The following is a 14,328-nucleotide window of genomic DNA, read 5'->3' on the forward strand; positions in this document are numbered from 1 at the left end:
TCAAAGTAGCTCTTTCAATCATCTTTTTAAGAAAGTCATTTTGCATGTAATCAGTTATCAATTATCAACTAATTTATCAAACACTTTTATACAATCAGCTAATGCTATCAACTAATCAAAATTCAAAACCACTAACCCAATCTAACTATTTACCAAACACCTTTATAATGTTTGAAGTGTATAAATGGATTGTGAATGAGATATTGAGATGACAAGGGTTTCTTCAAACTTCACTGATTATTGTATAATAAAATTAATCTCAATATGTGATTGCTAATTGACTGGTTGAATAAATGTGTTTGTAAAAAAAAAAAAAAAACAATCATAATTTTTTAAAACAAATAGTCCGTAGAAATTAGGGTTACTTGTGTTTCATATTTTTTGTCACCACTTTATAAATTGAATATCGAGAAAAACCTTTTGCCTAAAATCTACAACAATAAATAATTAAATATTGCAAAGTATTGCTTCCGCCTCCCAACACCGCGTTTTATTGTATCTGCTTTTGGAGTTTGTAGTGACAAAACAGGAAAGCGAAAAAAAAAAAAAAGAAAAAAAAAAAAAGAAAAAAAAAACAGGTTATTACTTTATTAATATTTAAATCTGTTTTAAAAAGTTCAGGTTAAATTTACTATATTTGCATGTGCTGATGTTTTCTTTGGTTTTCACTTCAAATAAGTTAAAAGGGGAAAAACTGTGTTTTATTGTATTTCATATTTGGTAAAAATACTCTATATAAATGTAATTTTCGTGAAAATTCTGTTTTTTTTTTCTCTCAATATTTTGAAAAGTGTGAGGGAGTGAGTAAAATATAATTTTTTTATTTGATCAAAAAGGTTAAACTTATGACACTAAATTTTTCTGATGCGATGTACCTCATTGTAGTTTTATATTTTGTGATCGGTTAAAAAGTAGATTAGATCCAATCAATATATTTTAGAGTGGGCAGATTCTTTGTGTGTATGGACATTTGGCCCTGCCTACTAGCCCATTGAGTCACCGTGATTTACATCCTCCCACATGCTCTGTCGGGTCGGAGTGTAGGGGTCCTTAGAGTTGAGGATTCAGTCTTTTGGGGTAAGATCTAATCAATATTAATGCTTTTGGTTTGTTTAAAAAAAAATATTAATGTTTTTGTTCAAGATCTATAATAATAAATACTGCAAATTATTAGTAGCAGCGCCGCGTTCTACTGTGCGTAGATTACCAAAAAAAAAAAAAAAAAAAGAGCTTTAATTAAGAAGAACATTAAAGTCGACTTTCCCTTCCTTTCACACACTCCCCAGTACCCAGCCATAATGGCTATCCATCTTCCCTCCTTTTAATGCTCCTTTGCCACTGCCCACTGCCACCCCTCTCACCTAAATAATATCATCAGATCTAATTCACCCCCACCCCACCCTTTTAAATCTCTCATTTACATCTTCGATCTTCACCAAAAACTGTACAAATGGCTCCACCATCTTCTCCAACCAGTAGTTGCAGAGCCCTCTTTAAGCTACTGTCAGTACTTCTTCTCCTTCTGCTCTCATTCCTTTCCCAGGTCCATTGTTATAGCACCAATGAATTCAGTACTGTAAGAAGAATGTTGGAGGTTGATGAGGACGATGAAGATCACCACCCTGCAGCAGCTTTCAAGATCAAGAAAACCACTACTGCTAAATCACTTTCTTCCAAGAACAAAACCAAGATCCTTAAACCTAGTACTACTGCTGCCTCTTCCAAGAACCAAACTAAGGTTCTCAAGACTGGGTCTGGGTTTGGATCAGCCAAGAACCAGACAAAACTCAAGCTTTCTTCTTCTTCTCTTTCTTCACTCTCCATTAAGAACAAAACCAAGCTTCTCAAACCCACTTCAGATTCTTCTAAGGTTTCCCTTAAGAATCAGTTCAAGAAGCTGAATTCTACTACTTCATTGAAATCCTCATCAAATTCAACCAAAACCACCAAGAAATCCTCAGATCTAACCAAGATTAGCTCTTTTTCCAAGAACAAAACCAGCAATGCTGCTGCTCAAGCAAAAGAACAGGTCAAATCCCAGGTAGAAAAGAAGGTCCAAGAACCCAAATCACAATCCACCAAGAAGAGCTCCGGGGGAACCAAACCATTCTGGATTGACGATGAACAAGACGACTTGATTTCCGAGTTCAGAGACATGCCGTCGAAATTCCAGGAAACCCTTTTCCCGGATTTGGAGAGAATCTCGAAAACCTCGAAAGTTTATCTCAACAGAGCCAACAAACAAATCACCAATAACTTCAAACCCATCGTGGGCAACAAGTACGCCCCCACCGTCGCCTCTTTCATCTCCTTCGCCTTCATCTTCATCCCTCTCATCCTCGTCTCCCTCATCTTCAACCGCTTCAAAGCCTATTTCTCCCTCCAAAAACTCCTCATTTTCGTCCAGATTTACCTCTCCATCTACTTCTCCATTCTCTGCCTCTCCTCGCTCGTCACCGGGCTCGAGCCGCTCAAGTTTTTCTACGCTACGTCGCAGTCCACCTACGTTTGCATACAGCTCCTCCAAACCCTCGCTTACGTCTTGTACCTTCTGATGCTCCTCATGTACCTCGTGCTAGTCTTCTCCACCGAAACTGGGCCGACCACGAAGATGATTGGGCTGGCCCAGACCATCGTGGGCTTTGCAGTTGGGCTGCATTACTACATGGCGGTGTTCCATAGGGCGGTGTTGCGCCAACCGCCCAAGACCAGCTGGAGGGTCCACGCGCTTTACGCCGCGTGTTTTCTCCTCATTTGTCTGTTAACTCAGGCTGAAAGGAGGAAGAAAGCTTATTTGGTTGAAGGTGGCGAGGAGGGCAAAAAGAATTAAATATATATATATTTTTTTTGTGATATTCTTTTTACTTGAAGGGCCATAAAGAAATGTAAGCTCAAGTTATTATATTTTTGTTTATTATCTTTTTAGCAAATTGTAATTTATTATTATTATCATTATATTATAAATGCTATTAATAAAGGGTGCAAAGGAAACTGGAGTTTCGACCACTCATATTAATACTTTATTCTTATGAAATGGATTGCCCTAATTTTATTTATTTGTTAATTAGCTCGAGAATTAAGAGTTGTAGTATTATTAACCGAACCACACCCTGCATTTCCATAATATTAATTTGTTTCAAGTTCCAACTCTTGATGAAAATGTTTTATTTTCTTTTAATTTAGTCAATCAGTTATGTTAATTTAAATTTAAACTAATATATATATATATATATATATATATATATATAATTTGTATGAGATCATTTCACGGAGTCGATCTTTGATTAATAATATCAAATATTTGATTTATTAATTAAAGATTCGACTTGTGAAATGGTCTTAGACAAATGTTCCCATATATTTATAGTTTTGTACGTTCATATAGTCCTATTTGGTAACATAGTTTGTTTATCAGTTAATTTTAATTTATTTGACTATTATTAATTGTTTGATTTGGTTAAACAATCATCATGAGTGTTTGATTAGTTAACTTTTGTAACAATTTATTGTTCTAAAATGCTAAAATTCAAAAAGTTGATCAAAGTAATTTTTTAAAAAAAAATATTTTGCATGTAATTAGCTATCAGCTAACAACTAATTTACCAAATATTTTTTTTACAATTAGTTAATACTATTAACTAATTAAACACATTAGCTCAATAAGTTAACAATTATTTATCGAACATCCTCATTATAAGATGAGTTTCACTTAAAATATTTGTCAACTAAGTTATAAGACTATTTCCACCAGAAATATATGTTTTAAACTATAAACATTTTTGTAGGTAGTGACGACCACAACAATGTGAGAGATTCAGTATGCTTTAAATTAGTTTACATTTTTACAATCTTTTATTATTTTAAGTCACGAGACGAGTTTCACTAAAATATTTGTTCGCTAAGGTATCAACACAATTTCCACTCAAAAGTATATTTTCAATATTACTAACATTTTTGTAAATCAAAGTAATACGAATGCGCGAGTGACAATCACGGCTAACAGTGCGTGGAGATTGTTAGTTAATGGATGTGGAACAGAGATAGACTGTATTTGAGGCAGTCGAGGTCAATTCAGTCACAAAATTTAAGGCACCGACGGTTCCGGGTCTGTCGGTGGCGCTATATATAGCAAACTGCGACTAATGCGAGGGCATTTTCACATCTCGACCGACAATAAATTTCTGTGCAAAATTATGCTACGGAATGCATATATAGTCTCGTTACATATCCTATTGAATGAACAAAAAATTAAATAACAAGTTATGAGAAATGTTGGTATAATAATTATAATAATGATAATGAGCAACCAACTAAGGACCTTGTGGTTCAATAATACCAACATAATGAGCAACTATTCAATTACGTAATAAATTACAATTAGACTACCGAACTTTAAAAAATTACCATTAAATTTCTGAAAAATATAAAATAATCTAAAATGACTTGTTGGCCTGGTAACATGCTAATGTGACGGTTATCGAATTTTTAAAAATATTTTTTTAAAATTTTTATTTTAATAAATTTTAAAAAATAATAATTATTTAAAAAAAAAAAAACATGGTCGCCTTCTCCAGTGAGAAGGCAACTCAATGGGTTGCCTTCTCAACGGGGACGATGATCCTTTTTTTAATATTTATTTAATTTAAATTCGTTGTGTAGAAGATATAAGAGAAAGGGGTCAAATACACCCCTAAACATTATCTGATAATTCAATTAGGTCTCTAAACTTTAAAAAAGTTCAATTACACCCTTAAACATGTCACATTGAGGCAATTAGGTCTAAGAACTTTTTTTATTCTGGCGCAAATTCAATGACCGACGACAGTCGAACCGTCGCCGGTCGCCAACTCCGGCGGAAAGAGACCATTGGTCGCGCATCCGTCGTGAAGGCAACCAGATCTGGTCGTCCTCTCCAGTGGAGAAGACGACTAGTCAGGTCGTCTTCGCCTGGAGAAGACAACCAGGGCGAAGACGACCGAAACTTTTTTTCTCGGTAATTTTTTTTTTTTTTTAAGTTTTAGTGGTGGTCAACACTAATTAGCGACGGTCAACGGTGGTCAACCTCAATAATTTACCGGTAACCTGTTAGTTACCGGTAAATTGGACCTAATTGCCTGAATATGACATGTTTAAGCGTGTAATTGAACTTTTTTAAAGTTTAGGGGCCTAATTTACTTATTAGGTAATGTTTAGGGTGTATTTGACTCTTTTCTCGAAAATATAATGTACAAGCAGCTTAATTGATTCCTGAATAATAGATTATGGTTAAGTGTATGATATAAAGTGAGTGGAATATGTGTTTTTTTTTTTATGTTGATAGGGATTATCCTCGATCGTACTCGTAGCATATACCAAGTCGGTACTGCGTCCACTTACCGGAATACCGAATAGAGCCGGACCCGAGCATGACTGACCATGCTGTGCTTTTTGCCCGACCTAAATCCCTGACTGAATGTCCTTGTCACTGGCAGATGGATCCCAGTATTCGTTGCGCCACCCGACCATATCAAATCGAGACGAGCATCCAACTTGTAGTACTTAGAGACTTAAGCATAGTCCTCTCAACCCAATTTAGCGGTCGGCCTGGTAAAGTAAGGAATCTCCAAGCACGTGGAGAGATTAACCAGGCCCCCGATCTTGCCTTGTGCATGCGCTCCACTTGTTAGACATGTCGACAGGCGTGGATGTGCCCCTCGCGACTCCTATAAACATCACATTAAATACAATGACAAGAGAATTTTAGCAATTTGTACACTTTTACTTTAAGCGCGAAAAGCTCTGACCCACTATCACATAATCCGAGCTTATGGACTTAAACCAACAAACAAACAAGAACATGATCCCTTTATGATCCAACCCTAGCACCTTACGCTTCCAATTCTTTTATGGCCCGTTTGGTTCACGGAATAGGCCGAGAATGGCATAGCATTCCCAGTAATAGGCCTATTCCGTTGTTTGGTAACCATTTCTATTACCAGGAATAATATTCCTGGTAATAGCCTATTACCTCAAATAAGGTAATAGCTATTACTAGGGGGCCCCCCTGGTATTAGCCTATTACTGAACGCTCAGGAATAGATTTTAGAATCTATTTTCTTTTTTACCCCTTTCTTTAACCTAATTTTTTTATCCTATATATAAATTTATCATATTTCACCACCGTCGCCGCCGCCGCCACCACCACCATCGCCGCCGCCGCCACCACCACCATCACCGCCGTCGCCACCACCACCATCACCGCCGCTGCCGCCGCCGCCACCACCACCACCACCATCGCCACAACCGTCGCCGCCACCCCCACCACTGCCACCGCCACCGCCACCGCCACCACTACCACCACCGCCACCGCCACCGCCACCGCCACCATCACCGCCACCGCCACAACCACGCCGCCACCGCCACCACCATCGCCGCCGCCGCCGCCGCCACCACCATCACCGCCACCGCCACCACCATCGCCGCCACCGCCACCACCACCGCCGCCACTAGAACCACCACCCAGCAACACCACCGCCACAACCGTCGTCGCCCCCACCACCACTGCCACAACTGTCACCGTCACCACCACCACCGTCGCCCCCACCACCACCACCTACCACCCCACCACCGCCACCACCACCGCCACCATCACATATTTTTATAAGGGTATTTATGTCTTTTAAAACATATTTCATTTCTATTCCTTAAATCAACCAAACACTGTAATATAATTCCTAAAGTCTATTCCTTTCGCGAACCAAACAATAGAATACAATTCCTATTCTATTCCTTGTCTATTCCATTCCTTATGGAATAGTATTCCTATTACCTCAAAATTCATTCCGTGAACCAAACGTGCTGTTAGTAGTACTTTCTTCACACCTTGCTTTAATGCTACTTGTGAGCATATATCCATTAATGTGTATCTAACTATCAGCTTAAGCTTTTAGTTGAGATGGAGCACATGCTTCAATTTGGTATCAGAGCCAGACCTTTACCAATCCACGTGTTGGTTGGAATCCAACTATCAGCTTAAGCTTTTAGTTGAGATGGAGCACATGCTTCAATTCGCTACTTACTCTCTTACATATATGTGCCTAGATGACACGTACGCCCCATGCTGGACGCGAAAATGCGTCGTACATGTAAATTACACATTTTTTTCCCTATTTTCCATTAAATGAGTCCTTAAAAATGTAGTATTTGTAAAGGAGGAGAAAAAAAAAAAACACTCCTATCAGTAAAAAATTCTCCTAATTTATTCTTTTGAAAACCACTCTTTGGATTTTCATAATATAATCTCCACTTTCATCATTGTTTTAGTTACTTAATAATACATAATTGTTTAACATTAAATACGATCACTTTACAATTGCTTGTTACTTTGTTAGGGCAAATTATGCTGTGCATCTGTATGCACCTAAATTTTTGTTGTTGGGAATCGAACCTGAATTTTTTTTAAAGGGGAGACACGCGTTTTTTAATAAAACGACGTCGTTTTGGCATCCGTATGCACCATGCATGGTGCATACGGATGCACAACATAACTATTGCTTTGTTAGTGATTTGTCGGATTTTGATTGGATTTTTTCAGTCGTTATATTATAGACCGCGGTGCATGTGCACCGCGGTCAAAAACGACGCCGTTTCTTTAAGTAAAGAAACGGCCCGCCGTTAGAGTTAACAGAGTCTGTTTGTTTGGTGTATTAAATACCAACTGACACTATAGTATATCCAAACCGACACTGCAGTTATATTAAAATGATACTGTAGTTATAGTGAAATGAAACTGCAATGTATATAAACTGAAACTGAATAACATTTCACATATTTGAGTGTATATTGTACAATGAAGCTGTAATTATATCAAAATGATCATGTAGTTGTGTTTTAATGAAACTATAGTGTATATAAAATAAAATTAAATAACATTTTCACATATTTGAGTCTATAAATATCGAATGAAACTATAGTTATATCGAAATGAAACTGTAGTTGTGTTCAACTGAAACTGCAGTGTATACAAAATGACACTGAATAACAGAGTTACTTTTTGCAAAAGGGTGCGAAACGGCGAAAATAAACACTGTTAATTTTCATTTAAAAAAAAGACGCGCGGTGCATAATCGATTATGCACCGCGGTGCATAATATAATTTGCCCATTTTTTTGGGTCAGCTTGGGCCCTCTGATTGGTCCATTAGCCCAATTCTCGTTTTGTGATTATTTTGCTGCAAGTGGAATACAATATGTATTATAGCACTTGTAATTGTTATACTGGTTTCTATGATTACGTTTGTAACAGTAATGCTACAATGTTTATAACGGATGTACCGCACTATATAAAATTAAATATAGGTTAAATAGACTATCAAACAATACACAAAATAATAATTGATTAATTCAACTCAAAAAATTATAATTAAATCAAAGTCATATAATTCAATCAAATTGATATGTTCTTCTGGTCTTGACTAAGGATGACTACCTTTTTTTTTTCTTTTAATAATAATTGATGTCATTGATCTCAAAATTTCAAAACATCATCTTAAATTGAACTATTATATATAATACAAACATGCATAAAAGATTTAGTCTTGTTTGGTAAAATAGTTAGTTTATAAGTCAATTTTGATTTATTTGAGCACTATTAATTGTTTGACTTTGTTAAAAAAATCAATATAAATATTTTGTTAATTAGCTTTTTGTAACTTCAAAATGCTAAAATTCAAAAAGTCTCAAAGAAACTTTTTTCGATTAACTTTTTGAGAAAAGAAATTATACCAAACAGTTATCAGCTAACAACTAATTTAGCAAACACTTTTCTACAATAAGTTAATGTTGTCAACTAGTTATACCTTCTAATTAACTCAATCAGCTAACAGCTATTTACCAAACATGGCCAGAATAATTAGACAAGTTATTACATTATTGGAAATGTATTGGGAATTATTTTTCACCTTTTTTTTGGTACATCTTATGATATTGGAATTGATTATTGTTCCTCATATTTCCTATGTTGATCTTGGTAACATTACAACTTACTTTTCAAGTGGGTGCATCAATAACACTGATGTGGATCAGAGAGAAATTGGCACAGCTCGCAAAGGTTGGCCTTTGGCTAGAGTGAAACTAAACTTTTCCCCCATGTCCAAATCCATAGGTGCAATCCCACTTTCAAGCTGCCAATCAAATGAATTCAATAAAGACCCCAACATTACCGGAACCATTCTCATAGCCAAGGGCATGCCAGGGCACACTCTTCTCCCCGCACCAAATGGTATGAGCTCGAAATCTTGACCCCTTACATCCACTTTCGCGTCCATAAACCTCTCTGGCTCGAACATCAAAGGGTCCTTCCAAATACCCGAATCACGCCCAATTGCCCAAACATTAACCAAAACTTGTGACCCTTTCGGGACAACATAGCCTAACACCTCGGAATCCTGCTCAACTCTACGGGGAACTAAGAATGGAACCGGCGGGTGCATTCTTAAAGTCTCCTTAACGATGGACTGCAAATATGGAAGATTAACGATGTCGGCTTCGTCTACTTGTTTCCCTTTTCCGACGACCTGTTTTAGCTCAGTCTGTACTTTACTCAGAACCTCCGGATTTTTCAGTGTCTCCGCCATTGCCCATTCAACCGTGCTCGTGGAAGTATCAGTGCCCGCACCTATTAGATCCTGTAACATATTTGATGTAAAACTCTAACCTTATCAACTAAACCGTGTTTATAGGCACACAATTTAATGCCTTGGTAATTAACCACAAAATTTCATGTTGAACTTCAAGTGTCTATTAGTCTTTTTAGTTTGAATCTGTCAAATGTTTACAATTTAGATTAGTTTATCTCATTGTATAATTTTTTTACCCACTAGAACCACAAAACGTGATTTACCCTAATACCCTATGCACAGTCTTGATCAGTGACGGGAGGTTTTTCTAGTCATAAAAAAAATAAAAAAAATACTCCTAATTAATTAATTAACGTAGTATTGCTTAGAGAACAAACCAAGATGGTGAAAGTGATCTGCTTTGTATCAATCTCAGGGTTTTCATTGCTAATGTTGAGAAGATAATCCAACATATCACAGTTGTCGTTTGTTCCCAGTGCGCGAGCCGCCATTCGTTCTTCAATCAAACCGCCAAAAATCTGCAGCAACTTGGCGAAACAGACGGTGATGCGCCGCCGCACGCCCTGAGGATCAAACTTTCTCAAAACAGGGAAAAAATCCACCAGGTTAGTCTTCCCGGACTCCGACATCGCCTCACAGATCAAATCTCTCATCTCCAGTCTTTCGTTGGAATTGGGGTCCGCCAAGTCCTTGGAGAAAACAGTGTTGGACAACAAGTTCAAGGATGTTGTGAACGCCGCTTGCCCGATATCCACCGCTTTCCCCTCCGCGCTACTTTTCCGGCAGAGATTGACGAGATCTCGGACCTTGCTAGCCCTAGATTCCCGGTTTCCGTCCAGCCGGCTGTTCGAGAAGACGCCGGCGTTTAAGATCTTGCGGAAGGTTCTCCATCGGGACCCGACGGGGAGCCAGATGACGGAGAATTTGTGGAATTCGTGAGGGCGAGTGGCGTCCGGCACCGGCCGGGAGGCGAAGGCGGAGTCCTGATTTTTAAGGACTTGTTTGGCGGCGTCGGGTGAAGTGACGACGATGGTTGTGATTTGACCAAATTTCAAGCTCATAATGGGGCCATAAGTTGCGGCGAGCTTGGCTAGAGATTTGTGCGGCTGAGCACCTAGCTGGTGGAGGTTTCCGATGATCGGTAACGGATTTGGTCCCGGCGGCAGTGATGACGCTGTGATTTTGTTATAAAGCCATCGGAGCAAAGTCCAGGCGAACAGCAATCCGACCAATATGGTAACATAATCCATGTTATCCAACTCTGAGTATCTAGGTTTTGTGTTCTGTTCTTTCCAAATTTACTGCTCATAAATTTGCATTATGATGAATTTTTGGTCTATAACTAGTAATAGCATTTGATTTTTTTAAGGTTTTTGTTTTTCTCCTTTAAAGCTGAGAGCCTGAGAGAGATATCACGGAGTCGCAGACTTTGACTTCTGGGCCTCTTGCAAGCCAAATTAAAATTGGCCATTGTTGACTGCTGGCAATTGTTATACCATTAGCCATAGTTCATATTGTATTTTTAGTTAACACATTTTGTATTTACACTTAACAATTTCTGTACATGTAAATAAATAATTTAATAATTGCTGATACATAATATGATAGTTACAAACTTACAGGTACAAAAACTATCAACTATAAATACAGAATGTGTCGACTATAGATATAAAATTTCACTTGATAATGGATAATTACTAACATATAACATGATAGCTACAAGTACAGAAACTATTAAATGCAGGTATAGAATGTGTCAACTATAGATACAAAATTTATTTTTGGGCCAGGGTCTGCAATGCAAGGTAAACCCTGATAATGGTATAATTTGCCGCCACGAGCTTAGCTCAATGATTTAATATGTAATAGTTGGAAAAAGAGATAAGATTCGAATCTCCATGGCTACAGTATGAAGATTATGTTCAAAGTGAACAGATACTTGTGCGAATCGACATTTGGTCATATCTGAATCATTGAGTAGTAAAGTTGGCCACTGTTGGCACAAGTGAAAAAATTACTGAGAGTAAACACCAGAAATTGAATTCCTTTACAATAGTATTTTGTCTGAAAAACATGTATACTAGGATTAGGATACAGACTGCCTGCGGCGGGGATTTGCTCTGCGCCCAAGATTGATTCGGTTTTGTCCTTCATCAGATTCTTCTACCTCCAACTTCCCATTAAAAAGTGTGGCCCTTTTTATCTTCTTCCACCCAATTGCCCAGATTGCAAAATTCTTACCGTGCTTATTCACTTTCTCATATTCTTTTTGCAGCTCAGAGTAGTCCCTCTGCAGCTCTCCCATTTGTTCCTTTAGCTTATCCAGTTCTTCTTTAACGCACTTCACCTCTTTTTTGGTAGACGACCAACTACTCCCTCCCTTCTCTGAGTTATCATCGCTGCTCGTTTGACCTTTCTGCTGCATTATGGCCCTCATCTTCACTTGCTCTGCAAACAGAATCTGAAAAAAAACGGGGCAACCCCAACTAAGTTGGTTAAATTATTGACTTGGTAGCCACAATGCTACAAGTTCGATTCACATTGGGAGCAGTCTATTGATCTTCTTGGTTTGAGCCGGTCAGCTATGAGTGACCTAGCCTGGTTTACCTCTTTGTGGTCCTTTGATGACTATGGTTAAAAGATGGGGTTTACCCATGCACATCTTGGGTAGTGGCACCAAAAAAATATCTAAAAAATCAGGAACAACCTCAACCAAGTTGGTCAGAGTGATGACTTCGTAATCAAAAGGTTCGACTCCCAGTAGGAGCGACCTATCGGTCTTTTTGGTTTGATGAGTTGGTCAGTAGTCCTTTCCCAGCTAAGGTCAGCAGTGTTTATTCGGAATAATAACTGCAGGTTTCCCTCCTCACTCGAAAAGAAAAAGAATCTTAAAAATCTTCTCTTTTCTCATTTTCTGCAACTGTAAATCTACCATGAAATCCTACAATGGGATACATAATATACTTTACCTGGATCACTATTCTTAGGGGCAATCTATCATTCTGGGCAGCATGCATGCATGCATCAAGTGACAGCTTCTCACACTCAATGACTTTGCACAGCCTTCTTCTATCGTGTTCTGACAGGGAAGGATGGCTCTGTGAAAAACATCAGGGTGGAATCTTGTTGAGATTGACAAGAATAAGAATACAAAAAAACAAAAAAAAATAAGATTTACGTAGTTTGGTAATGTGTCTACGTACATAAACAACAACAGATGTGGATATTATGACTTGAAAGAAGAATGAAAATGCTGAAGTAAGAAACCTTGAGGTAGATGTCAATGGCTCTGTAGAGGCCATCATCGCAGGTTCGCAGATTTCGAGGCAAGAATTCAGCCAGGACTTGAAACCTGGTTATGGAGAGATTGGGATCCCTTGCAACTTCTGCTAGGTAGTTGTCCACAAGTTTACTGATGTTGAGTGTTGAGGTTTTCTGTTGTTCTTGTTGCAGTCTCTGGTGTTCATACATCAAGAAATACTCCAAGATTCTTTGTACCACATCTATGTTGTGCATAGTCTGATCTTCACTCTCACTGAACCAAATAGGTAAAACTGTCACAAAAGTGGATTGAGCATAATTGAAGCATGTGCTCCATCTCAACTAAAACCGTAGTCGCTTCGAACCCATGACCTTTAGTCTGGCTCTGATACCAAATTGAAGCATATGCTCCATCTCAACTAAAAGCTTAAGCTGATAGTTGGATTGCACATTAATGGTTATATGCTCAACAAGCAGAAGAAAATACTGTAATTGAGATACTTACTTGATGGGATTTCCTTGGTCTGTTATAAAATGGCTAGGAATCAAGAGATCATGGACATTTGCATTTTCCAAGACCATTCCCACTCTTTTCTCAAGCTCTGAAACTAGAGCCGGTGAAACAGAATGAAGAATGGCCAATTTCAACATCCTCAGAAGGAACTTGCAAGAAACTGCTTCTTTCTGGGGAGGCAAAGCACTCACAAGGCTCTCTATGATGATTCTCTGCTCCTTATTATTCTGTCCAATCCCCCTTTCTTGCCTCACTCCAATCGTGATATTCCACTGCAACTCATTTCTCCCATGTTTCCCTTTCCCTTCCATCTCGTTTTCCAGGCTACTTAGCCACTTCTCCCCATAGAACATGATACATGAACCTATGGTTTCACCTTTCATGCCTTTTGCCCTCACTGCTGCTATGATCCTCGAGAAATGATCGATTCGCAGGACGGAGAGATCTTCAAACCACCAGCTCTCTTCAACTTGGTTCATGGTTTCATCATCTGTTGAGCTTTCTTGGCAGATCTTCCAGGCAATGGAGTCGCAGCACCTTCGAACAATCTGCAGATTCTCGGCCCAGGGAGAGAGGAGCTCGCAGGATTTGAGGACAGTGATGGTGTCTTTCCAGGATGAGAGGGCCACGAATGTGAAGAAAGCCTCTGCCTTGGAGATGAGGTTCCCATCTTCCTGTGATTCGTTCATCTCCAGAAACTCTGATGCGCATCTTAGAGCAGCTACGTTGTTGGGGTTCAGGCATATCTGGAGACCGTAGCAGAATTTAAGAATGATCTCGAATGTGTCTGCTCCACCTGGGAACTTTTCGATCTTGTGGTCGTAACCTGAATTCGGATTTGGAGGCTGAAATTCGACTCGACTTAGGTACCCACACTTTGAAACCAGTGGAAACTGTTTCAAATTAAAAAAAGGCATGGATGAATGAGATGGTAACA

General features: G+C 38.5%; 2 protein-coding genes and 1 long non-coding RNA gene across 3 annotated transcripts in view; all 3 read right to left on the reverse strand.

Moving 5' to 3' along the window:
* LOC109172594 overlaps nucleotides 1-14,328 on the reverse strand; it is a 25,288-nt gene continuing 10,960 nt past the window's right edge. The window contains exons 2-3 of the long non-coding RNA XR_002052765.1: nucleotides 6,542-6,549; nucleotides 1-11 (exon numbers count right to left, since the gene is read on the reverse strand). This is a non-coding gene — a long non-coding RNA (uncharacterized LOC109172594). The remainder of the gene's footprint in view (nucleotides 12-6,541; nucleotides 6,550-14,328) is intronic.
* On the reverse strand, nucleotides 8,887-10,989 carry LOC109172585 (geraniol 8-hydroxylase-like). Its single transcript, XM_019321768.1, has 2 exons — nucleotides 9,994-10,989; nucleotides 8,887-9,664 (listed from the first exon to the last, which is right to left on the reverse strand). Exons 1-2 carry the CDS (start codon nucleotides 10,864-10,866, stop codon nucleotides 9,059-9,061), a joined length of 1,479 nt encoding a protein of 492 aa, XP_019177313.1. The 5' UTR covers nucleotides 10,867-10,989; the 3' UTR covers nucleotides 8,887-9,058.
* LOC109172583 (BTB/POZ domain-containing protein DOT3) overlaps nucleotides 11,556-14,328 on the reverse strand; it is a 3,791-nt gene continuing 1,018 nt past the window's right edge. The window contains exons 3-6 of the mRNA XM_019321766.1: nucleotides 13,383-14,284; nucleotides 12,884-13,151; nucleotides 12,586-12,714; nucleotides 11,556-12,077 (exon numbers count right to left, since the gene is read on the reverse strand). Of these exons, the coding sequence (XP_019177311.1) occupies nucleotides 11,703-12,077; nucleotides 12,586-12,714; nucleotides 12,884-13,151; nucleotides 13,383-14,284 (1,674 nt within the window). The 3' untranslated portion in view covers nucleotides 11,556-11,702. The remainder of the gene's footprint in view (nucleotides 12,078-12,585; nucleotides 12,715-12,883; nucleotides 13,152-13,382; nucleotides 14,285-14,328) is intronic.

Source organism: Ipomoea nil, unplaced genomic scaffold, assembly GCF_001879475.1.
Source record: "Ipomoea nil cultivar Tokyo-kokei standard unplaced genomic scaffold, Asagao_1.1 scaffold0418, whole genome shotgun sequence".
NCBI classification, from domain to species: Eukaryota; Viridiplantae; Streptophyta; class Magnoliopsida; order Solanales; family Convolvulaceae; genus Ipomoea; species Ipomoea nil.